A 25,000-nucleotide genomic window follows, 5' to 3' on the forward strand; every position below is an offset into this window, starting at 1 on the left:
CTCCCTCCCTCACTCTCTCTCTCTCTCCTTCCCTCAATCTGTCTCTTCCTCTCTCTCCCTCTCTCACTCTTCCTCACTCTCTCTCTCTCCCTCCCTCAATATGTCTCTCTTCCTCACATAACTCTCTCTCTCTCTCTCTCCCTCACTCTCTCTCTCTCTCCTTCCCTCACTCTCTCCCTCACTCTCTCTCCCTCCCTGTCTCTCTCCCTCCCTCACTCTGTCTCTCTTCCTCACTCTCTCTCTCTCCCTCACTCTGTCTCTCTTCCTCACTCTGTCTCCCTCCCTCCCTGTCTCTTCCTCACTCTCTCTGTCTCTCTTCCTCACTCTCTCTCCCTCCCTCCCTCTGTCTCTCTTCCTCACTCTCTCTCTCTCCCTCACTCTGTCTCTCTTCCTCACTCTCCCTCCCTCTCTTCCTCACTCTCTCTGTCTCTCTTCCTCACTCTCTCTCTCCCTCACTCTGTCTCTCTTCCTCACTCACAGAGGGGGAGGAGGTAGAGGAGGAGGAGGAAGAGGAGTAGAAGGGAGGGAGGGACAAGAATAGCCAAAATGAAGATGATGACGAAGAACAAGAAGCAGGTGATGATCATTATGGTGAATATTCTATCGTATTGTTCTGTACTGCATATTCATGTGTCACATATATCTTTCATCGAGACAAAATATCAGGAGTTTTCTTTTAAACATCTACATGTGTGTTTTTTTTCCCTTTTACAAATAATAATAATAATAATAATATAATAAGATGATGAAGAAGAAGAAGAAAAAGAAGATGATGATGATGGTGAAGAAGAAGAAGAATATGATGATGATGATGAATAATTTGATGAAGAAGATGATGGTGATGATGATGATGATGATGACGATGACGACGAAACAGACAGAACTAAACGGGGATGGGGTGGGGTGGGGGTATGCAGTGTTTCAGCACGACGCAAGCCTGTCAGCATGTTGGTGGTGGTAATGTGCTGTTGACTGTGGTACATGTACAACAACAACATGATGGCGACCAAAGAAGTGTGTGTGTGTGTGTGTGTGTGTGTGTGTGTGTGTGTGTGTGTGTGTGTGTGTGTGTGTTCGTTCTTTTGTTTCGCGTCTTTTCACTATTAGTGATATTAGACGATTAAAAAAAAAAAAATTAAAGTGGGGTGGGGAGAGGGAAAAGAGAAGCCAGGATAATACAGAAAAGATAGAAAGCTACAAAGAAATGCATAACTAACATGAAATTAGCTTTAACGGTAACAATCAAATATTAGCTTTAACGGTAACAATCAAATAACGATAATAATAACTAAAACCATTAACATGATTATAAAGTGTGTGTGTGTGTGTGTGTGTGTGTGTGTGTGTGTGTGTGTGTGTACACAGGGAGGGGCGGGCGGGCGGGCAGCTCACCAGGTCGGACGTAGTGCGGGGAACAGAGGTGTCCCTGGTGCCACATGCCCTCCACCCACCACACCCCACCCTCACCACACACCCCCCGCTCCGGGCCCAGCCAGCACGGGGGCTGGGGAGAGGGGTAGGGGGGGCAGGGCTGGGGGGCAGGAGGAGGAGGGGGAGGGGGGCAGTAGCGCCTGACCAGGTCCGTCATCATCCCCCCCTCCTCCCCGGCACAAGTCACCACAGCGGACCGGGTGGCCGGATAGGGGGGGAAGTTCACCCCGGGTGGGGGCGGGTGATGCTGCTCTACTTCCTCTTCGTTGTCGTCGTCCTCTTCCTCGTCATCAGCCTCGTTGTCGTCGTCGATACTGTCCGGGCTGTGGTGGTGGCGGGGAAGGTGAGGGGTGTGGTGGTGGTGGTGGTGGTGGTGGTGGTGGTGTGGAGAGTCTGCCCTGAGACTGTGCGGGTCTGGGTGGAAGTGAGAGGGTGGAGGTGGTGGAGGAGGACTGTAATGGTGGCGGTGGTGGTGGTGGTGACCTTGACCCTGGTACAGTCCCTGCTGCGGGTGATACCGCTCCGCACCGGGGTGGGGGTGGGGGAGGTGGTGGTGTTCTGGTCGCCCGTGACAGTGCTCGTGCTGAGGATGGGGGGGATGGGGGTGGGGGTGCACCCCCTCCTCTCCACCCCCTTCCTCCCTGGCTGCTGCAAGGGGCGGGGGAGGACAGGCGGACAGCATGGCGGACGGACCCTTGATGGTGTCACGTCAGCCGGGGTCCTGGGTGTGGAGAACTGTGTCTTCACCTCTTCACAACATCCTTCCTCGCCTCAGGTATAGTTTTTATTTTGACTGCGTTTATTGATGCTCACAGTGTCGTGATGTATTGTTCGTAAAATAATGTTCACATATCCCCTTCACAAGGGGCCTAGGCCTGTACATGAATAAACCATCTTGAATCTTGAATCCTCGCCTCAACGCCTCCTTCGTGCTGGCAGGATCGCACTACTATCGTCGTCGTTAGTAAGCTGTCTTCAAGCTGACAATAGTTGTTTTCAGGTTCACCATTTTTCCACCAAGCGGTTGTCTGCAAGTTGACGATTTTTCCACCAAGTAGTTGTCTTCAAGTTGACACTTTTTCCACCAAGTAGTTGTCTTCAAGTTGACACTTTTTCCACCAAGTAGTTGTCTTCAAGTTGACAATTTTCCACCAAGTAGTTGTCTTCAAGTTGACACTTTTTCCACCAAGTAGTTGTCTTCAAGTTCACAATTTTTCCACCAAGTAGTTGTCTTCAAGTTGACAATTTTCCACCAAGTAGTTGTCTTCAAGTTCACAATTTTTCCACCAAGTAGTTGTCTTCAAGTTGACACTTTTTCCACCAAGTAGTTGTCTTCAAGTTGACAATTTTCCACCAAGTAGTTGTCTTCAAGTTGACAATTTTCCACCAAGTAGTTGTCTTCAAGTTCACACTTTTTCCACCAAGTAGTTGTCTTCAAGTTCACAATTTTTCCACCAAGTAGTTGTCTTCAAGTTCACAATTTTCCACCAAGTAGTTGTCTTCAAGTTCACAATTTTTCCAAGTAGTTCTCTTCAAGCTGACAATTTTTTCCAAGTAGCTGCCTTCAAGTTGACGATTTTCCCACCATGTAGCTGTCTTGAAGCTGACATTTTTTCATTAAGTACTTGTCTTCAAGTTCACCATTTTTTCCACTAAGTAGCTGTCTTCAAGCTGATATTTTTTCATTAAGCACTTGTCTTCAAGTTCACCATTTTTCATTAAGCACTTGTCTTCAAGTTCACCATTTTTTCATTAAGCACTTGTCTTCAAGTTCACCATTTTTTCCACTAAGTAGCTGTCTTCAAGCTGACATTTTTTCATTAAGCACTTGTCTTCAAGTTCACCATTTTTTTCATTAAGCACTTGTCTTCAAGTTCACCATTTTTTCATTAAGTACTTGTCTTCAAGTTCACCATTTTTTCATTAAGTACTTGTCTTCAAGTTCACCATTTTTTCCACTAAGTAGCTGTCTTCAAGCTGACATTTTTTTCCACAAAGTGTCAATTTAATCACAAATTTCCCACTAAATAGCTGCCTTCAAATTAGTTGACATTTTCACTCCACTCCAAGTGGTATCAGAATGGAAGCACTGCTATCGTTTGCAGTCACAATGTATGTTGCTTTACATCAACAGTGGCCAGTAATTCACGTCACTTGCACGGACTGTGTCTTAAGTTAACCAGTGCACGTGCTGCGCGAATCTGTGACCAGTCAGTGTGTGATGTGTAACCAATCAGTAGAGTTGTGTTCTCACCATCACACACGTCTCTGGTCTAGGAACACAATAATCGTTTCTTTCGTTCAGCTAGTTAAACCGTTATCACTTGTCAAGGAACACAATAACCGTTTCTTTTATTGCTAGTTAAACCGTTATCACTTGTCAAGGAACACAATAACCGTTTCTTTCAGTCAGCTAGTTAAACCGTTATCACTTGTCAAGGAACACAATAACCGTTTCTTTTATTGCTAGTTAAACCGTTATCACTTGTCAAGGAACACAATAACCGTTTCTTTTATTGCTAGTTAAACCGTTATCACTTGTCTAGGAACACAATAACTGTTTCTTTCATTGCTAGTTAAACCGTTATCAGTTGTCTAGGAACACAATAACTGTTTCTTTCATTAAGTTAAACCGTTATCACTTGTCTAGGAACACAATAACTGTTTCTTTCATTAAGTTAAACCGTTATCACTTGTCTAGGGACACAATAACCGTTTCTTTCAGTCAGTAAGTTCAATCGTTGTCAGTCACCTCTGGCGTAAAATCAAATTCCAATCAATCTGGGCCTAATCAATGGTACGTGAGTAACTTCGCCTTTCACTACAGCTTGTATTGTTGACAGTATCATAATTCCATCTGAAATAATCATGCAATCATACAGCTGTTACAAACACTATATTGAGGTGTAATAGTATTCTACAGCTACAATCATACACAACTACAGCTGCGCGAGTCCTATGCAGCTACAACTATGCTGCTGATACAGAAACCAATTTTACTATCAAAAACGGAACACCAGAAATATTTCTTTCAGTGGCGAAAAATCACCGTAAGAGAGTTTTTCAATTTGCAACGTTAAAAAATAGCTACGTAAAATCAACAGATAAAAGAATATAAAAGAATATTTGTTTTTCTAAATCTCTCCTCGATCTTCCGATCGGAAAAACAACGGCTGACTGACTTTGTGGTTTGTCAAATCGCAGCTCCAATTCTATAAAATACTGCAGGAAGAACCTGAACCCAAACCCCACAACACTGCCTATTTCTCGAACATTCTTTAAAAAAAAAAAAAAAATCGTTTCTCTTTCCCCGTTCTCAAATGACAAAATATTGACGCAATCGAATGAATGCAAAGCTCGCTTTAAATACTATAGTTTTCACAATAAAAATATACGTTCTCATAGTTCTCACATTAAAAATATACGTTCTTTAGAAACTGACGTAATTCATTTTTGTCCAGACTGAAGATACCATAGTTCTCACATCAAAAACTGACATTCTTTAGAACCCGAACGTAATTCATTTTTTTCCATACTGAAGACACCATAGTTCTGACATTAAAAACTGACGTTCTTTAGAACCCGAACGTAATTCATTTTTGTCCAGACTGAAGACACCATAGTTCTGACATTAAAAACTGACGTTCTTTAGAACCTGAACGTAATTCATTTTTTTCCATACTGAAGACACCATAGTTCTGACATTAAAAACTGACGTTCTTTAGAACCTGAACGTGATTCATTTTTGTCCAGACTGAAGATACCATAGTTCTGACATTAAAAACTGACGTTCTTTAGAACCCGAACGTAATTCATTTTTTTCCATACTGAAGACACCATAGTTCTGACATTAAAAACTGACGTTCTTTAGAACCCGAACGTAATTCATTTTTGTCCAGACTGAAGATACCATAGTTCTGACATTAAAAACTGACGTTCTTTAGAACCTGAACGTAATTCATTTTTTTCCATACTGAAGACACCATAGTTCTGACATTAAAAACTGACGTTCTTTAGAACCCGAACGTAATTCATTTTTGTCCAGACTGAAGATACCATAGTTCTGACATTAAAAACTGACATTCTTTAGAACCTGAACGTAATTCATTTTTGTCCAGACTGAAGATAACATAGTTCTCACATTAAAAACTGACGTTCTTTAGGAACTGACGTAATTCATTTTTGTCCAGACTGAAGATACCATAGTTCTCACATTAAAAACTGACATTATTTAGAACCTGAACGTAATTCATTTTTGTCCAGACTGAAGATACCATAGTTCTGACATTAAAAACTGACGTTGTTTAGAACCTGAACGTAATTCATTTTTGTCCAGTCTGAAGACACCATAGTTCTGACATTAAAAACTGACGTTATTTAGAACCTGAACGTAATTCATTTTTGTCCAGACTGAAGACACCATAGTTCCCACATTAAAAAACTGACGTTCTTTAGAACCTGAACGTAATTCAATTTTGTCCAGTCTTAAAGGCTTAAGGTTCTGACAATCATACTCTGTGCAAACTGTATGGACAGTCATACCACCCTGCACAGCTCAAGATACATTCTTGTTCTTCAACAGAGAGTGAGCAACATTTACAAACAAAAGCATTAGAGCTTTGAGGAACATTGTAGCCCACATCGTCAGTCGAAATGAAGTATGTTAAACATTTCCCCTGCGCTCCAAAACAAATCATACTTCTTAAACCCAAATATTTACTTATTTATCTATCTGTCACGGACAAACACAAGCTTTCAAATGATAACAAAACAAACAAATTAATTAATAGTTGTCACTACAACAAGCTTGCTCACTACAAGCCTGTAAACTATTCTTTCGATCATAAAGTAACACACTTGACCAGATCCGCTCACAAACCTTTGACTTCACGATTTGTGTTTTTGTTTAGGTTTCCCTTGTCATGAGAACGGTTGTATTGGGGTGTAGCAGAGGGACTGGATCTGGCCAGCCTGGCTTTCTGTTTTCATCTGTCAACCACACTGAAGTGATTCTGTTTTCACCTGCTGACCACCCTGATGTGATTGTTTTCACCTGTTGACCACCCTGACCTGATGCCCAGCACGTCCCCACAACCAGTCACCTGGAGAGCACCAGGAACCTGACGTCACAGCCACACGGTGTCACTATCAACACGTGATAAATGTCGATCGGGAAGCCAGGGGAAATGAGCTACATGTGATGAGCAGGAACAACTATGTATCACAGAGCCACACACAACAACGTCACGGCAAAGCACGGGCAACACGAGCGTGGTGGCTCTAACTCCTCCCTGGCTTGTCAGGAGAGAAGGAGAGGAGACAGATCAAGTGACAGACACCAAAGCTTTTCAATTCGCCTTTAGCCATGCGTGGCCAGGCGGTCAATACCATCAGCACCACTCTCGCTGCACACACGCCCTCCCCTCCCAACCAATCGCAGAGCCATGAGGGCCGATAGGTCTGCCCCTCCCACCAATCAGCCAACACATGCAAATTACGCTGACCAATCAGGGGTGGGGACTGACTGATTCCCTCCCCTCCCCCATCTCTCTCCCTCTCTCTGTGACAGCGGGGGGAGGACAACAGCGTTCAACGGATTACGTCACGCCGTGGTCCGTGTGGAGGGGGGAACAAAAAGGGAGGTGGTGGTGGTGTAGCGTGGTGGTGGTGGTGGTGGTGGTTTGTAGGTAACAGGAACGGAGGAGTGGGGGTGGGGGTGGTGGAGGGGGGGGGGTTAACCCCAGGGGGTGAAGAAGAACTCACCAGTAACACCTGACGGCGGACACACGAGGATTACGAACTGCAACCTCTCGCCTTCATCTTGTTTCTGAAGTAAATTGCACTGTATGTACATAGTGTACTGCAACCTCTCATCTTCAGATTTTCTGAAATCAACCGCACTGTATGTACATAGTGTACTGCAACCTCTCATCTTCAGATTTTCTGAAGTAAATTGCACTATATGTGTATAGTGTACTGTAACCTCTCAACTTCAGCTTTCCTGCAGTAAAAACTGCACTGCAATGTAACCTCTCCTCTTCACATTTTCTCAATCACACAGCACTGAACTCTCAGTCCGTCTGTTGGGACAAATAACAACTGAGAGATAACCCTTTCACTCTTACGACCAAGAGCCATTCCCTCCCTTTGTGAAAGGAACCTCCTGCAGTAGCGCTATAATGATTCCATGCTTTCACTTGCTTACCAGTTTGTCATTACTGAAAATACTGGGGATTCTAACGCCATGTGATTTCTCCCTAAAAAACAACAACAAAAAAAAAACAGCGTCAGCCATACTCCAAAACTAGGACTCTGCCCCAAAGTGGAGGAATTTTCTCCTCTCAAAATATTAATTCCCAACACCCTCATAAAAAATGAATGAATGATTAAATAAATAAATAAAGATATAGATAAATGAATGAATAAACAGAAGAAAGGTCTCCCGCTTTATTTTTTAAAAAAAAAGAAGAAGAAGTAGAAAGAATGTCAGTGTCTTTCACAAAAAGGTTGGGTTATCACGTCAAAAACACGGTTCATTTCTATTCACATCTGTTACTTACACTCCAGCTGACTGCATGGGACCTTACAAGGACAACCCCCACCCTATAAAAAAGAAAGGGGTTGGGGAGGGGGGGGCGCATACCTTCACCCTGAAGGCAGAACGATCCTGAGAGAGGAAGAGTCCGAACCACACTGGCCAAGCACCACACCGGTTCTTGGGCACGAACCCATCACGCGACCTACACTGGTGGCCAGTGACGACGACGTCATTCCGGTCAGACTTCACAATGGACAATACGGTCACAATGGGTTGGGCGTCGACAGATATATCTGCCCCCCCCCCCCCCCCCCCCCCCCCTCTCAGACACACACATAGTTGACAGTTGCCATGGGAACGTCAGGCAGCGTGTTCCGGTGGCTGGAGGAACACACACGGTTCCTATGACGTAGGGTTCCCGAGGTGAGAACGACACCTGAGGTCCTGTGACGTCATGGGTGTGTCCGGGCCGCGGAGTGGAGAAATGGGGCAGGGGGGTGTGCGGGTGTGGGTGGGTGTGATCAGGAAGTCTTGGAAGGAGGAGGTCTTGGAAGGCAATGCGGTGTCCAACTCTCTCTCTCTCTCTCTCTCTAGTCTTCACAGACGTGCAATAAACTCAGTTCTCCTGAAATCCTCCACATTGACACTGGACGACTAGTGCTGGATGTTCTCTCCCATTGAAACGGAAATTAAAATACAACGTAGCAGTTTTTATGTTCAAAATTTTATCTGGTTGTGCCCCACCATCAACTGTCAGTAAATTTCATAAAATAAAAATAAAATTAAAAAAAAAAAAACCCCGAAAATCGCCACGTCCACAAGATTAGGATACCCCGTCCAAAAATTGGTCTGTTTAAATGTAGTCTGTCATACTCAGGCGGTTTATTGTGGAATAATATATCAGCCATTCTCAATGTCTAAATTTGTCAATGTATTTTCAAGAAAATGTTCCATTCAGAACTCATGAAAGAATTTGCAAATACAATGTCTTAACCTTTCCACTCTCTCTCTCTCTGTGTCTGTGTGTTTCTCGCTCTCTCTCCCTGTCTCTCTCTCTGTGTCTGTGTGTTTCTCGCTCTCTCTCCCTGTCTCTCTCTGTGTGTCTGTGTGTTTCTCGCACTCTCTCCCTGTCTCTCTCTGTGTGTCTGTGTGTTTCTCGCTCTCTCTCCCTGTCTCTCTCTGTGTGTCTGTGTGTTTCTCGCTCTCTCTCCCTCTCTCTCTGTCTGTGTGTTTCTCGCACTCTCTCCCTGTCTCTCTCTGTGTGTCTGTGTGTTTCTCGCTCTCTCTCCCTCTCTCTCTGTGTGTTTCTCGCGCTCTCTCTCTCTCTCCCTGTCCTCTCTCTCTCTGTGTCTGTGTTTCTCGCACTCTCTCCCTGTCTCTCTCTGTGTGTTTCTCGCTCTCTCTCCCTGTCTCTCTCTCTGTGTGTCTGTGTGTTTCTCGCGCTCTCTCTCTCTCCCTGTCTCTCTCTCTCTCTGTGTCTGTGTGTTTCTCGCGCTCTCTCTCTCTCCGTCTCTCTCTCTGTGTGTCTGTGTGTTTCTCGCACTCTCTCCCTGTCTCTGTCTCTCTCTCTGTGTTTCTCGCTCTCTCTCTCCTTGTCTCTCTCTTTTCTTTCTTCTTCTCTTTCTGATCTATGAATTATTTGTGCATGTACTTATGTTGTTCTTTTTTTTTTGCGACATAATTTGAAATTTCATGTAATGTTATGCTTTCGTAGTGAGTAATGATTTTCCCTTCTCATGAGGGCAGATGATAACAGGTCATTTGTGCTTATTGCTTTTTTCCCTCAGTAAAAAAAAGTTTCCTTCGTTCGCTCTCTCTCCCAAACAAATTTGATACTGATGGAAAAACGATTTCCTAGTTACCCTCTATCTCTGTCTCTCTCTCATCACACAAACACTTTTTTTGGAAGGCAAAACAATTATACTAGTAACCCCCCCCCCCCCCCCCCCCCCCCCCCCCCGCACACACACACACACTCTATCTTTTTTCTCTCTCTCCCCCCCCCCCCTCCCTGTCTCTCAAACACACATTTTATATTTTAGGCAAAACAATATCCTATATAATCCCTCCGTCTCTGTCTCACGAACAAACATTTTATATTTTAGGTACACCCCCTACCCCCATCATCATCATCATCACCATCATCTCTCTCGAACAAACATTATGTTTTAGGCAAAACAATATCCAAGTACCCCCCCCCCTCCCCCCAACTTCAATCTCTCTTTCTCGCGAACAAACATTTTATATTTTTTTTGGAAAAACAGGGTCTTTGTAACCCTCCACCCCACCCCCAACCCTTCTCTCTACACACACACACACAGAGACACACACACACACACACACACAGAGTGACAGTGTGGCACCATTCACTGTCATGTCGTTCCCTCAGGACCGGAAGTAACGACATGCTAGAAGGGCCAAGATGGCGGAGATTGTCCAAGTGCTCACCGGTGACTGTCGTACCCACAACACAGGGAGTATGTGTGTGTGTGTGTGTGTGTGTGTGTGTGTGTGTGTGTGTGTGTGTGTGTGTTGCTAGAAAACGGAGAACGCGCAATCATATCTAAGTACATATTCACGTTGTAAAGCCAACCTTGAAAGAGAGAGGAAGATAGAAAGGGAGAGAGAAAACGAGAGAGAGAGAGGGGGGAGAGAGAGAGAGAGAGAGAGGGGGGAGAGAGTGAGAGAAAAAGAGGGGAGGGAGGGAGAGAGAAAGAGGGGTGAGAGGGGGGAGGGGAGGGGAGAGAGAGAGATGGGGGGGGGGGAGAGAGAGAGAGAGAGATGGGGGGGGGGAGAGAGATGGGGGGGGGAGAGAAAGTGAGAGAAAAAGAGGGGAGGGAGGGAGAGAGAGGGGTGAGAGGGGGGAGGGGAGGTGAGAGAGAGAGAGAGGGGGGGGAGAGAGAGAAAGAGGGGTGAGAGGGGGTATGGGAGGGGAGGGGAGGGGAGAGAGAGGGGGGGGGGGGAGAGAGAGAGAGAGAGGAAAAGGGGTGGGGAAGCAACTCCCGACTCAAGCCAGGTCAACGAGACGTCGACCACAAACCTGATATTTCAATGTTAAAAAATAAAGAAAAAATACACACACACATACACACACACACACACACACACACACATTCAAACTTACATCCTATGTACCTGTATTAAGAGAGAAAAAAAAAAAGAAAGAAAAAAAGTATCATATCATAAATCTGGTCAAATGAAGTAGAGCCTGTTCCTAAAATAAGAAAAACAGATTTTAAAAAATCCCAGTCTCACTAAAAACTACAACTGGTTTGGAAAACACATCCTTCCAATGAGTACACAAACTTTTTTTTTTTCACTTGGTAATTTTAAAAAAAGAAGAAAAAGTTTTCAATCAACTCCAATAAAACTATTCACACCACTAGTCTACCAACATGTACGGTCATAACTCCTGTCAACAAAATGCAACAATCTGGGATGCAAATCATAATTTGTATTTTTATCTCTACGTGTCAACGTGACTTCGAGTCTTTACGTTATTTATCAGACAGAGGGGCGGGGGGAGGAGAGAGAGAGAGAGGGGGGGAGTGGGGGTGGGGTGGGGGGAGTTGCCATGACAACGCATGACTGACAGAGAGAAAGAACCACGCACGTTTGCCAACACTCCACCCTCTGTTCCAGCTAGGCCTGTCAGCGACAGAGAGAGGGAGAGAGAGGGATGAGAGAGAGAGAGGGGGGTGGGGAGGAGAGTGAGAGATGAGAGAAAGATGAGAGAGAGGGGGGGAGAGGGAGAGATGAGAGAAAGATGAGAGAGAGGGGGGGGAGGGAGAGATGAGAGAAAGAAAGATGAGAGAGAGAGGGGGGAGGGAGAGATGAAAGAGAGAAAGATGAGAGAGAGAGGGGGGGAGGGAGAGATGAGAGAAAGATGAGAGAGAGAGGGGGGGGGGGGAGGGAGAGATGAGAGAAAGATGAGAGAGAGGGGGGGAGAGGGAGAGATGAGAGAAAGATGAGAGAGAGGGGGGGAGGGAGAGATGAGAGAAAGAAAGATGAGAGAGAGAGGGGGGAGGGAGAGATGAGAGAGAGAAAGATGAGAGAGAGAGGGGGGAGGGAGAGATGAGAGAAAGATGAGAGAGAGGGGGGGAGGGAGAGATGAAAGATGAGAGAGAGAGAGAAGGGAGGGAGAGATGAGAGAAAGATGAGAGAGAGAGAGGGGAGAGGGAGAGATGAGAGAGAGAAAGATGAGAGAGAGAGGGGAGAGGCAGAGATGAGAGAGAGAAAGATGAGAGAGAGAGGGGAGAGGGAGAGATGAGAGAAAGATGAGAGAGAGAGGGGGGAGGGAGAGATGAGAGAAAGAGAGAGGGGGGAGGAGAAAGAGAGAGATGAGAGAGAGAGGGGGAGGGAGAGAGAAAGAGAGGAGAGAGATGTGAGAGAGGGGGGGGGAGAGAGAGAGAGAGGAGAGAGAGAGAGAGCTGAGAGAGAGGGGGCAGATTACTCAGAACAATGCATTTTTTTTATTCAAAGATGGAGATTTTAAGCATGGTCTTTTCTTCCAATCTGTCCTTGCTGATCTACATGAGAGAGAGAGAGAGAGAGAGAGAGAGAGAGAGAGAGAGAGAGAGAGAGCGGGAGTGAGAGAGAGCTGAGAGGGGTGGGGTGGGGGGGGGGGGGGAGACACCGAACTCAATGCGTTTTTTATTCAAAGATGGAGATTCTAATCTGTCCTTGCCAACCCACATGAGAGAGAGAGAGAGAGAGAGAGAGAGAGAGAGAGAGAGAGAGAGAGAGAGAGAGAGAGAGAGAGAGAGAGAGAGAGAGAACGAACGAAATTTTATTTTACGAGGGTAAAGGAGTAAGCACAAAGTACTTTTTTTTACATCCAGCCCTCTGGGCATGAATAATAATTGGAAAAAAAGCAACAAAGTAACCAAAAAAAAAAAAAAAAAAAAAAAAAAAAAAAAAAAAAAAAAAGCGAGAGTCAATTCACAACACCAACGTCAAAATTGCATAAGCATGTGCAAACATAAACATAGAACTTATGTACAATACAATATCGCGATAGATGAATAACAACGAGGACAACAGGGTAGGGGGGGGGGTGGTGGAGAGCGGAAGAGAAGAATGGACAAAGGGAAGAGTAAAGAAGGCAGGGGAGGCTGACAACAGATATAGTAACAGTGACAGTGGAGAGACAGAGACTGACAGGGGAGGAGAGAGGCGTATATATATTGACAATCTATACATGATTTTTTGTTTATAATTGATATGTGTCACATAATCACATGTTTTTCAATAAATGTGTACGACATATGTTTTTAAAGTTAGGGATGCTTTTTACAGTGTTTACATTGAGGCAGGATAATAATTCATTCCATAAACAGCCCCCTGAATAAGACAGACTAGATTTAAAAACATCGATCCTTGGAAGCGGTACCATAACTTTATGAAGATGACGATGATTGTTGGTTACAAATTTATTCTTCAGTGAGGGGGGAGCAAATATAAACAAGAGAGAGAGAGAGAGAGAGAGAGAGAGAGAGAGAGAGATCTGCAGGTGAAAAGAGAAACAATAAAAGACTGAGATTGTGATGGTTTATTCAGAGAGAGAGAGAGAGAGAGAGAGAGAGAGAGAGAGAGAATATATTCACAACAGCAGCATATACGAAATCTATACATATACTTTAGTTTCAATCGTCTTTTACACAAGTCTAGTTTTCTCCACACACAAGTCTTACGCATTTCTTTCCTTTCTATTTTCCAAACATTCAACCAAATATTTAATTTCACTAAATTCGATTATACATCGAGTGGTACAGAAACCCACATTCAGAAGAGTCAGATATCATTATATCAACAATACGAAGATATATTTCAAAACATTTGAAGGCAAACATCTATACACAGTGCATGGAACTCAGTTTTGTATATAAATATTGGTTCAAACAGCATTTCAATTTCAAACAAGCGATCACCAGTCCTATCGTCTTAGAAACACGAGTTCTGTGCAAGCTGAAATGCTCTGCTGCATGAGATCCAACTCACTCAGTACGGCCAGTCCTCTCTTCTCCTCCACACAGACCCCTCGGATGTCCAGTGGGTGTCTCAATGACCCAACCTTTAGCTTCCGTCGTAAGAATTGTGGTATTCTTTGTCAACATTCACCTCTTCAGTATAAGAGCCTTCCTCTTGCAATATTTTGATGATGGTAATTGGCGTGAAACGCTGTTAACGTCGTCTCTTTCGCCGTTCGTATGGAGAGAGTTAATCACAAGAAAAATACGGTCGACAGACACTGAAAGAAAATGAGCAACTGGTTGAGAAGAGACGGGGGGTCTTTGTGTGAATTAAATGAACAGAACTTTTGGTTCGCGCAGGGATGGATTTGGGACAATAATTATCTGCTGCATTTTTGCTGAGAACGGGTTTTGGATGATACGGCGATATTCAGTCACGATGTTTTAAGCACACACACACACACACACACACTTCTTTTTACACCTGCGAAATACGTAAATATATAATTCAGGCTTATAAGTAGGCATCTAGGTATTTTTTGTGTGATTATTACCCCCTTGTGACTGAATGTAGCCATGTTAAAAGAAAAAAGAAAAAAAAGAATAAGAAGAACTGTAATTCAGAATCATTGAATGTAACAGTGTATCTATATCAGCTTACAGGCTAACAATAGCCTGTTAAAAAATAAACAAATAAATAAATAAATAAATAAATAAAAAGAAAAGAAAAGAAGAAGAAGAAGAAGAAGAAGAAATGTTATTCAGAATCACTGAATGTAACGGTGTATCGATATGAACTTAAAGGCTAACACTGGCCTGTTAAAAAAGAAGAAGAAAAAAAAAGAAGAAGAAATGTAATTCAGAATCATTGAATGTGACGGTGTATCTTTATCAACTTACAAACTAACACTGGCCTGTTTAAAAAAAAAAAAAAGAAAAAAAAAGAAGAAGAAATGTAATTCAGAATCATTGAATGTAACGGTGTATCCATATCAACTTACCGGCAAACACTGGCCTGTTAAAAAAAAAAAAAAAGAAAAAAAAAAGAAAGAAAAAAAAAAGAAGTCAGTTCTATTATTAATATCGTATCAACATCGTACGACAGGACCAGTTCAGTTCGGAGTCTTGCAAAAGGCCTAAACCAACACACACTGGATCAATAAAAAGAAAGACAGACAAGAGAGGCAAGGCCTTCAAGACTCACTTGTGATAAATTAAGTCCCCTAGCATTAATTACAGAGTAATTTCCCTTTTTTTTACTATCTGCACCAAAAACGTTTGCAAAATAAAATAAAAAATTCCATGCTTAGCAAAAGAAGTTCCTGTTTGAACAAAAAATGATAATAATGACTCCTCTTGTTGTGTCAGAATAAGAGGTCAAAGTGCCAAGTTTAGAGAATACAAAAAATATAAATATAACAGTAAATGCAGTTTGCATATAATTAGGCTTCTTTTTTTTGGTGTGCCCATCCCAGAGGTGCAATATTTTTTAAACAAGATGACTGGAAAGAACTGAATTTTCCCTATTTTTATGTCTAATTTGGTGTCAACTGACAAAGTATTTGCAGAGAAAATGTCAATGTTAAAGTTTGCCACGGACACACAGACACACACACAGACAACCGAACACCGGGTTAAAACATAGACTCACTTTGTTTACACAAGTGAGTCAAAAAAGTATACACCCTATGTTAAAAGAATACCCAAAGATAACGAAAACGAAAGGTGTCAGACTGACCCAAACCGATACACACATTTAGAACATTTCTGTCACCTTCACGAGGCACGGAACACGGGGGTGTCTGGCATAATGAGCCATACAGTTCATTCTCTGCATTCGGTGATTCAGGAAAAAAGGTTTCAAGTAAAGACAACAGCTGAGTCACATTATTTCGTCACACAAGCATGCCGTCAAACGTCGTCATAACTGGACGTCAACTATAAATACGTCACATCAACAGATGAAAAGAACGGAACACGTAGGCACCCCCCCCCCCCCTCCCCCTTTCTCTTACACACACACACACACACACATAATATATATATATAATTTTTTAAAAATCATATTAACGTTCTTTGGTAAATGTTCTTGTAGTTCATGTCAACAAAAATATTCATCGCACAAAAACGTTTAGATTATGAGAGGGATAACCGTTTTCAGTTAACTGCAAAGAAAAAAACAAAAGGAAGTTTGTTTCTTTTGCAACTGTTATGTATCGGGTTACAAACTAAGTTCTGAACAGCTCAATCAATCGCAATTTAGTATTCAAATCTATAGTCTACTGTCTTTTGTTCGTTGTTTGTATACTCACGAAACTGGCTGACAGTACTGTCAATGACGGTGCAGATTGCATCAAAATCAAAACGTTCATTCACGAATCGAAACATGACGTAATGACACTTCAAAATGACGTCGTTCGAAACATGACGTAATGACACTTCAAAATGACGTCGTTCAAAGGAGTTCCACCCCCTTCCCCTTCCAAATAAAGTGACGAAGTTCAAGCTGTTCACTTGAAAACTGCGTCTTCTGGTAATCAGCGTCTTTGTCACGATCCACTGAGCAAGTCACGGTTACAGTTTCATTTCCTACCTGATCGTAAATGTAGTTCCAGAACGGGACTTCAAAGCACTAACAAGCCATGACTTATCTTTTTCTTTCTTTCCTTCTTTATACACACACACACACACACACACACATATATATACGTTTTTCTAGTCAACGGATTATGAATTGAAGAAGATGAAAGGGCTGCTGACAAGAGCAAAAATAAACCCATAATTAGAACTTACTCTCTAAAACTGTGCCCTTGAAACGAAACTAATTCCTGTTTAAACCACTCAAAAGTTGGTTTGGTGTGGTGTGTGTGTGTGTGTGTGTGTGAGAAAGAGTCAATGAGAGAGAGAGAGACAGAGAGAGGGGGGGGGGGGAGAGAGAGAGAGAGAGACAGCCCAGCCATGAAAGAAAAAGTTCACGACATGAAAAGAGGAATTTGCTCCGATACGATAATTACACGTGCGCGACCGGTTTGAAACTACTCTTAACGACAAAGCCGATGTTTCGCACATGTAATTAGCTGCTTCCGCTCTCTCTCTCTCTCTCTCTCACACACACACACACACACACAGCCACAGAAAGGATCAGTAGAGGAAGGCTGAAAGTACGTAGCAGGTCGCGGCAGTAGTAGTAGTTGTAGTAGCAGTAGCAATAACAACAGTTACATATTGCTAGTAGAAATACAAGGAGCAGCAGTAGTCGTAGCAGTAGTAATAGTAGCAGCAGCAATAGCAAAGTAGTGGTAATAGTGACAAAAGTAATAGTAGCAAGTAGCTGTCGTAGTACAAGTATAGATAAACAGTAGTAGTAGTAGTAGTTACAGCAGTAGTATCAGCAACACCAGCAGAACGAGTAAAGTGAATCCGAACGCTTCTTCACTTGTAAACGTCACAGAGTTCAAGTGCCTGACACTTTCAGGTGAAGGGGCGAACAGTCTGGCAGTGCAGACCCTGTGTCATCATATCTCCATCACCCAAGGTGAAAACAGTACGTGTGGATTAACTCACTCAGTACGGCCAGTCCTCTCTTCTCCTCTACACAGACCCCTCGGATGTCCAGTGGGTGTCTCAATGACCCAACCTTTAGATTCCGTCGTCAGAATTGTGGTATTCTTTGTCAACATTCACCTCTTCAGTATAAAAGCCTTCCGCTTGCAATATTTTGATGATGGTAATTGGGGTGAAATGCTGTTAACGTCGTCTCTTTCGCCGTTCGTATGGAGAGAGTTAAACCCTGTTTGCTGACTGCAATTATTATTATTATTTATCTATTTATTTATTTTATTTATTTATTTATTTTTTGGTGGCTGTTTGATATTTTGTCCTGGCTCCCTTTCTTGTAGCAGGAATACCAAAGACTTCAGCAGTAGCAGTAGTCGTAATAGCAGAAGCAGTGGCAGTGTATAGAGATAGCAGTGGTAGCCGTAGCAGCAGTAGTAATAGTAATAGCAGAAGTAGAGGCTGTGTATAGAGATAGCAGTGGTAGCCGTAGCAGCAGTAGTAGTAATAGTAATAGCAGAAACAGCAGCAGTGTATAGCGACAGCAGTGGTAGCCGTAGCAGCAGTAGTAGTAATAGCAGAAGCAGCGGCAGTGTATAGAGACAGCAGTGGTAGCAGTAGCAGCAGTAGTAGTAATAGCAGAAGCAGCGGCAGTGTATAGAGACAGCAGTGGTAGCAGTAGCAGCAGTAGTTGTAACAGATAAAGGCCCTAACCCCCCAAAAAAGAGGATCATCGCTTGAGCTTTTTAAACTTTTTCATGGAAATGGTTTTATTCAGCTCAAGGTCCTATCCCCAAATAAAGGTCATCGCCTAAATCTTAAGTCTTTTTGCCATTAAACAATCCAATAAAACGTTTTATCCCTTTTATTTATCTATATTCACTACCAAACAATAAAAAAAAAATCTTTTTTTCCTTACAATCTGATCTTTAATCCGTTTTTCTGTTTTTAACAGAACATTATCACTAAATAAAGCAACCTTTGTAACCTGTTGAAAATGGGTTGGGACACTGCACAACCTTTTACCAAAAGCGACCTTCTATTATAAATTAAAGTGTCACTCGTTCTCCATTCTTCGCCGTGGCCGTGGTCAGCAGAGAATCCCCACGCTAACTTCCTGTGTCTGTGGTTGAAACTTTGGAAAGAACGTTATCCAATACCTTCTTGCTATGCCTGGTCAGCAGAAAATCGCCACAAAACCTCCTGTGTGTGTGGTTGATACTGTGAAAAGAACGTTATCCATTACCTTCTTGCTATGCCTGGTCAGTACAGAATCCCCACAAAACCTTCTGTGTGTGTGGTTGATACTGTGAAAAGAACGTTATCCATTACCTTCTTGCTATGCCTGGTCAGTACAGAATCCCCACAAAACCTTCTGTGTGTGTGGTTGATACTGTGAAAAGAACGTTATCCATTACCTTCTTGCTATGCCTGGTCAGTACAGAATCCCCACAAAACCTTCTGTGTGTGTGGTTGATACTGTGAAAAGAACGTTATCCAATACCTTCTTGCTATGCCTGGTCAGTACAGAATCTCCACAAAACCTTCTGTGTGTGTGGTTGATACTGTGAAAAGAACGTTATCCAATACCTTCTTGCTATGCCTGGTCAGTACAGAATCCCCACGCTGACTTCCTGTGTGTGTGGTTGATACTGTGAAAAGAACGTTATCCATTACCTTCTTGCTATGCCTGGTCAGTACAGAATCCCCACAAAACCTCCTGTGTGTGTGGTTGATACTGTGAAAAGAACGTTATCCATTACCTTCTTGCTATGCCTGGTCAGTACAGAATCCCCACAAAACCTCCTGTGTGTGTGGTTGATAGTTTGAAAAGAACGTTATCCATTACCTTCTTGATATGCCTGGTCAGTACAGAATCCCCACGCTAACTTCCTGTGTGTGTGGTCGATACTTTGAAAAGAACGTTACCCAATACCTTCTTGATATGCCTGTTAATGCGTTACACTTTTCCTTTACCCCTCTAACTTCTTGATGATCATGCTTTTTTGTTTTTTTTTAAAGAACATTACCCTTATATATTGCTGAAATTAATATTATTGTAATAACTTCTTGCTAATCCAGTTATTTTAAAAAAAGAATATTACCCCAAACTTATCGCTAAGCTTGTTTGTGGAACACATCATAAACTGTGAAAACAATTCAACATTTCTGAACAGTTTAAAAGCCAAAGAAAAAACCCTAACACTCAATCCCTTTCCCAATGCATCCACATCAAACATCATCTGTCAATGTTTTGTTTCCAGCGTCAGCACCTCACACATTTCAACTGTGGCCTCAAGGAAGGAAGGATATGAACGACTGTGGCCTGAAGGTAGGAATATATGAACGACTGTGGCCTCAAGGAAGGAAGGATATGAACGACTGTGGCCTCAAGAAAGGAAGGATATGAACGACAATCATCCTTCCATCCATCACTGGTGGTTCAGAACTGGGCAGGACTTCGTGAAAAGCTGTTATTGCTCTGCTGTTCGACTGTTCATGCATTTCTTTTAAATACAGATTTTTGAATCAAGATTTGTTCAAAGCATCTAGGCAGGACCACTGTATCTTATGTGTTCATGCATGTTTGGTGGTGGTGTTTTTTTTAACAAAAATTTTCGAATCAAGATTTGTTCAAAGCGACTGGGTAATGTTATTTGATACAACTGATAATATGGTTCATCAGCCGTTCATCATTAAACTTGAAGTGCAACGTTGTGTGCACAGGATGAGCTTTAAGCTTGTTGATGCTCTTTTGTCATTGATTGCATTGTAATCATGTGTATTGTTGAACAATTAAAGATTATTTAAACCAAAGCAACTGGGTAGGACCACTGTATTTTGTGTTCATGTTGTTTTTTTTAAATAAAGATTTTCGAATCAAGATTTGTTCAGACCAACTGGGCAGGACGGCTGTATTTTATGTGTTCATGCATGGTGGGATCGTCACTAGTGCACTGGTGTCTCAGTATCCAGACACAGCCTGGCAGCAGTGCACTCCACAGGGAGTGTGACCTCAACACTGGCCGTGAAGACTGTGCAGACCTCCACACCTATTGCGTCTCTTCCTACACGTCCGCTGTTCTTTCTCCTGTCTCTGGACCTTGCAGTTGGAATGAACTTCCTCTTTCGCTTCGTCAAGTCTCCACACTCAGCTCTTTCAAGTCTGGCCTTAAAACCCACCTCTTCCCAAAATAGCCTCCCTTCCCTGCCTCTTCCATATCTTCAGTTTCTCCAGTTTTAGAGTTACGCATGCGTGTGAATGACTGGTTCGAAAGCGCTTTGATTTGTCTCTGCACAAGATTCAGCGCTATATAAATACCATTATTATTATTATTATTATCACATGTCAACATCTATTGCGTCCCTTCCTACATGTCCACACTTTGTGTCTCTTCCTACATGTCCACACTTTTTGTCTCTTCCTACATGTCCACACCTATTGCGTCCCTTCCTACATGTCCACACTTTTTGTCTCTTCCTACATGTCCACACTTTTTGTCTCTTCCTACATGTCAACATCTATTGCGTCCCTTCCTACATGTCCACACTTTTTGTCTCTTCCTACATGTCCACACTTTTTGTCTCTTCCTACATGTCCACACTTTTTGTCTCTTCCTACATGTCAACATCTATTGCGTCCCTTCCTACATGTCCACACTTTTTGTCTCTTCCTACATGTCCACACTTTTTGTCTCTTCCTACATGTCCACACTTTTTGTCTCTTCCTACATGTCCACACTGTGTGTCTCTTCCTACATGTCCACACTTTTTGTCTCTTCCTACATGTCCACACCTATTGCGTCCCTTCCTACATGTCCACACCTATGTGTCTCTTCCTACATGTCCACACTTTTTGTCTCTTCCTACATGTCCACACTTTGTGTCTCTTCCTACATGTCCACACCTATGTGTCTCTTCCTACATGTCCACACTTTTTGTCTCTTCCTACATGTCCACACCTATGTGTCTCTTCCTACATGTCCACACCTATGTGTCTCTTCCTACATGTCCACACTTTGTGTCTCTTCCTACATGTCCACACCTATGTGTCTCTTCCTACATGTCCACACTATGTGTCTCTTCCTACATGTCCACACTATGTGTCTCTTCCTACATGTCCACACCTATGTGTCTCTTCCTACATGTCCACACTATGTGTCTCTTCCTACATGTCCACACCTATGTGTCTCTTCCTATTTGCTGTGCAGTATCTGTTCCTATCAACTGTTGCGATCATCAAATCATCCTATTCACCAACATCCACCATGTGGTCACTCTGAACGTTTGCCCGGTTGTTTTGTTAAAACAGTATTTTATTTTGGAACATGTCCGATTGTCTTGTTTAACCCTTTCACCGCCAGTCAATTTAGAGCACAAAATTCCCTTGTGGTACAAACACAGAAAAGACAGTGGCTAAGAATCGCTGGGGATTCCCCTGCGATGTATAGAAAATATGGCTTATCCTTCCACCGAACATTAAGAGCAGTAGATTCGTGGATAACAGACCAATGAATGGTCACCTTTCAGTGACATGGGTCCTCTACCACGCCTGTGCATAAATGCGAGCTTGGCGGTGAAAGGGTTAAAACAGTATTTTATTTTGGAACATGTCACTGTATTGGAGGGGTGGGGGTGGGGGCACAGTTATTCTGGGAGGGCTGAAAAAGGGTGAGGTGAGGGATCGATTCTCCAGGAAAGGGACCCCACTTTCCTTCAGTCTGCCCCCTGTCCCTTTTTCCGCCTGACCCACAGCTGGTCCCACTGACTGGAACACGACCCACAGCTGGTCCCACTGACTGGAACACGACCCACAGCTGGTCCCACTGACTGGGACATGACCCACAGCTGGTCCCACTGACTGGAACATGACCCACAGCTGGTCCCAATGACTGGGACACGACCCACAGCTGGTCCCAATGACTGGGACACGACCCACAGCTGGTCCCACTGACTGGAACATGACCCACAGCTGGTCCCACTGACTGGGACATGACCCACAGCTGGTCCCAATGACTGGAACACGACCCACAGCTGGTCCCACTGACTGGAACATGACCCACAGCTGGTCCCAATGACTGCAACACCCTGTGTCTGCACGAGGTACGTTGCGTGATGGTAACCGCTTAGCGGTACCAGTAATCTGCGCAGTTACCACCCCCCCCCCCACCCCCCCCCCAACAGAGAGACTTGCCAAACTTTTCTGAATTAGAATCTCTTCTTTGCTCAACTGGCATTTGAATGCTTCCAAACCTGTTCATTTAGCATGGCTGCAAAAAGGTAGGGGCTTTGTTCCAGCACTGCTGTCTTGGTGTTGCCGCCTTGACACCATCACCGAAAAGGCACCACACATCAAAATCACCAAGTTTATAATATTTTTAAACTGATAAAACGAAGCAATGAATAGATTATATACTCAGAGGTACGTATCAGAATCGCAGTTATCAAGGGTTCTTTTTAATATAAAAAAAAATACATGGGTTATATATTATATAGGTATATATATATACATATATCTACTCACGCCATCGCTCCACGCCAAACGTCATTAAATGCGGAGGCGGATGCGAGTGGTAGGAAGCAAGCATTGCGGACCGAGTCCTGTGCTACTTGTGTCACTCCCTTCACTGCCCGCCACTTTCCACCCTCGCCAGGCCTCCACACCCACCCCCTCACTCCGCCATGGCCACCGTCCACACCGCACAGTCCCTCACACTGCTTCAGGCTGGATCAGTCAGCAGTTGGCTGAAGGCTCTGTCCACCTGTCTGTCTGTCGGTCGGTCTGTCTACCTGCCGCCTGCCTCCCGAGCCATGCTGATGACGATGCTGCCTGCAGTCCTTCCCCCAACACCTTGCTCCCAGCACTGCCTTCCCCCTCCCCCCCCCCAGTCACCACCCCTCTCTCCCCCACCTTCTCCGATCACCTCCTCCCTCCCCCACTCTGTGGGTGTCGCTCTATCTGTGGCAGGCAGCGGCACATCGGGGTGGGTTTCTCCGTGGCAGCACCCAGCTGGGCTGATGGGCACAGCGCTGCGTCGGGCCAAACTTATGAATGAACGCTCCCGGCCAGTCAACCCCCTCGCCCAAGGCTCCACAACTCTTCCTGCCCGCCCCCGCCAGCCAATCGACGGGCCCTGCCACATCTTTCATTATTCATTAGCTGCCTAAGCCCCGCCTCCCCAATTTCGGGCTGCCTCCCCCCTCTCTCCCTCTCTCTTTCACTTTCACTGCCGTGAGGTGGGAGGGAAAAGAAAGGGGAGGGGAGGGGGTGGGGAGCAACCTCCATTCCTCCTCCCCCCCCTCTCCTACCGTATCGAATCAATGCATCCCTCAACCCCACCCCCCACCTCCCCTCTCTCTCAGTTCTCTCCCCTTTGTTTCCTGACTGCCAGTGTTTTTGTAGTTGGTCCCCCCCCCCCCCACCCCCCCCAAGTGAAGATGTGGCGGCAGTGCGTGCAGGGGTACCTACCCCACCGTACATCCTGATCTCACCCCAACAGACAACACCAACAACAACAAAAAAACCTCTGGGCAAGAGGAAGCAGCGAGGAGGGGGGGAGTGTGATGGGGGGGAGAGGGAGGTGGGTGGCGTGTCACGCTGCCTGGAGGGGGGGGGGGTCACAATGAACAGGAAGAAAAACAAAAAAACGAATCGGGGTGGGGGAGGGACTGGGGAGGTGGAGGTGGGGGTTGGTACACCACTAAAAAGGTCCGTGTCCCTTGCATGAATGAGTGTGGATGGTTTGTGTGAGAACATCCTCCCCCCCCCCCTCTCTCTTTCTCTCTCTGCGCCTGTGCGTGCATGTAGTTTGTACGCGCGTGCACACGCTTATGAGTGAGAGAGAGAGTATACGTGCAAGCGCCCTTGCATCGCGTGTGCGTATGCAAGCGTGCGAATACGGCATTGTGTGGGTGGTGTGTGTGTGTGTGTGTGTGTGTGTGTGTGTGTGTGTTCCTTTGTGTGTGTGTGTGTGTGTATACGTGGGAAGGTGTGTGTGTGTGTGTATGTCTGTGTGTGCGCGTGCGTGCGCGTGTGTATGCTGCGTATGTGCGCACGCGCGCACATACTCTCTTCTCTGCGTGTGTGTTCGCGCGCGCAATCGCTTTATGTCTCTTCTGTCTGTGAAAACACAATGTACGTGTGCCCGAACTCTAGTCAGCACGTGCTTGCTCGCACTCGCACACGCGCGCGCTCGCACGCATATTTGCATCACACGGCGCGCGTGCGCCTGGCAGCCAAATAAGCCCGTCGGTCGCCTTTTAGCTTTTTACCTCGGCTTCGCCTCCTCTTTCATCTCTGTCTCCTGTAACACCCCCCTCCCCTCTCCCCACTTTGGTTCTCCTTTGGCATACCCCCCCCCTCCGTCACCTCACCCCCACCCACCCCTTCCTGTAACTCTGTGTGTGTGTGTGTGTGTGTGTGTGTGTGTGTGTGTGTGTGTGTGAATGAAGGCGAGTAGCGGTGAAGGCGGAATGACAAACACACCCTGCTTACCCAACAGTT

At 44.5% G+C, this 25,000-nt stretch overlaps 1 protein-coding gene across 3 annotated transcripts in view; it reads right to left on the minus strand.

Moving 5' to 3' along the window:
* The window catches only part of LOC143277433 (transforming protein p54/c-ets-1-like), a 174,441-nt gene that overhangs the window by 78,543 nt on the left and 70,898 nt on the right, over positions 1 to 25,000 (minus strand). The window contains exon 1 of one of the 3 annotated variants that reach the window (XM_076582246.1): positions 23,021 to 23,351. The exons of 1 other annotated variant lie outside the window; for it this stretch is intronic. In XM_076582246.1, the coding sequence (XP_076438361.1) occupies positions 23,021 to 23,084 (64 nt within the window). In that variant the 5' untranslated portion in view covers positions 23,085 to 23,351. Of the gene's footprint in view, positions 1 to 1,392; positions 1,621 to 23,020; positions 23,352 to 25,000 lie in introns of those variants that run through there. One more of the 3 variants, XM_076582245.1, reaches the window with a different exon arrangement.

Source organism: Babylonia areolata, chromosome 34 (assembly GCF_041734735.1).
Source record: "Babylonia areolata isolate BAREFJ2019XMU chromosome 34, ASM4173473v1, whole genome shotgun sequence".
Lineage (NCBI taxonomy): Eukaryota > Metazoa > Mollusca > Gastropoda > Neogastropoda > Buccinidae > Babylonia > Babylonia areolata.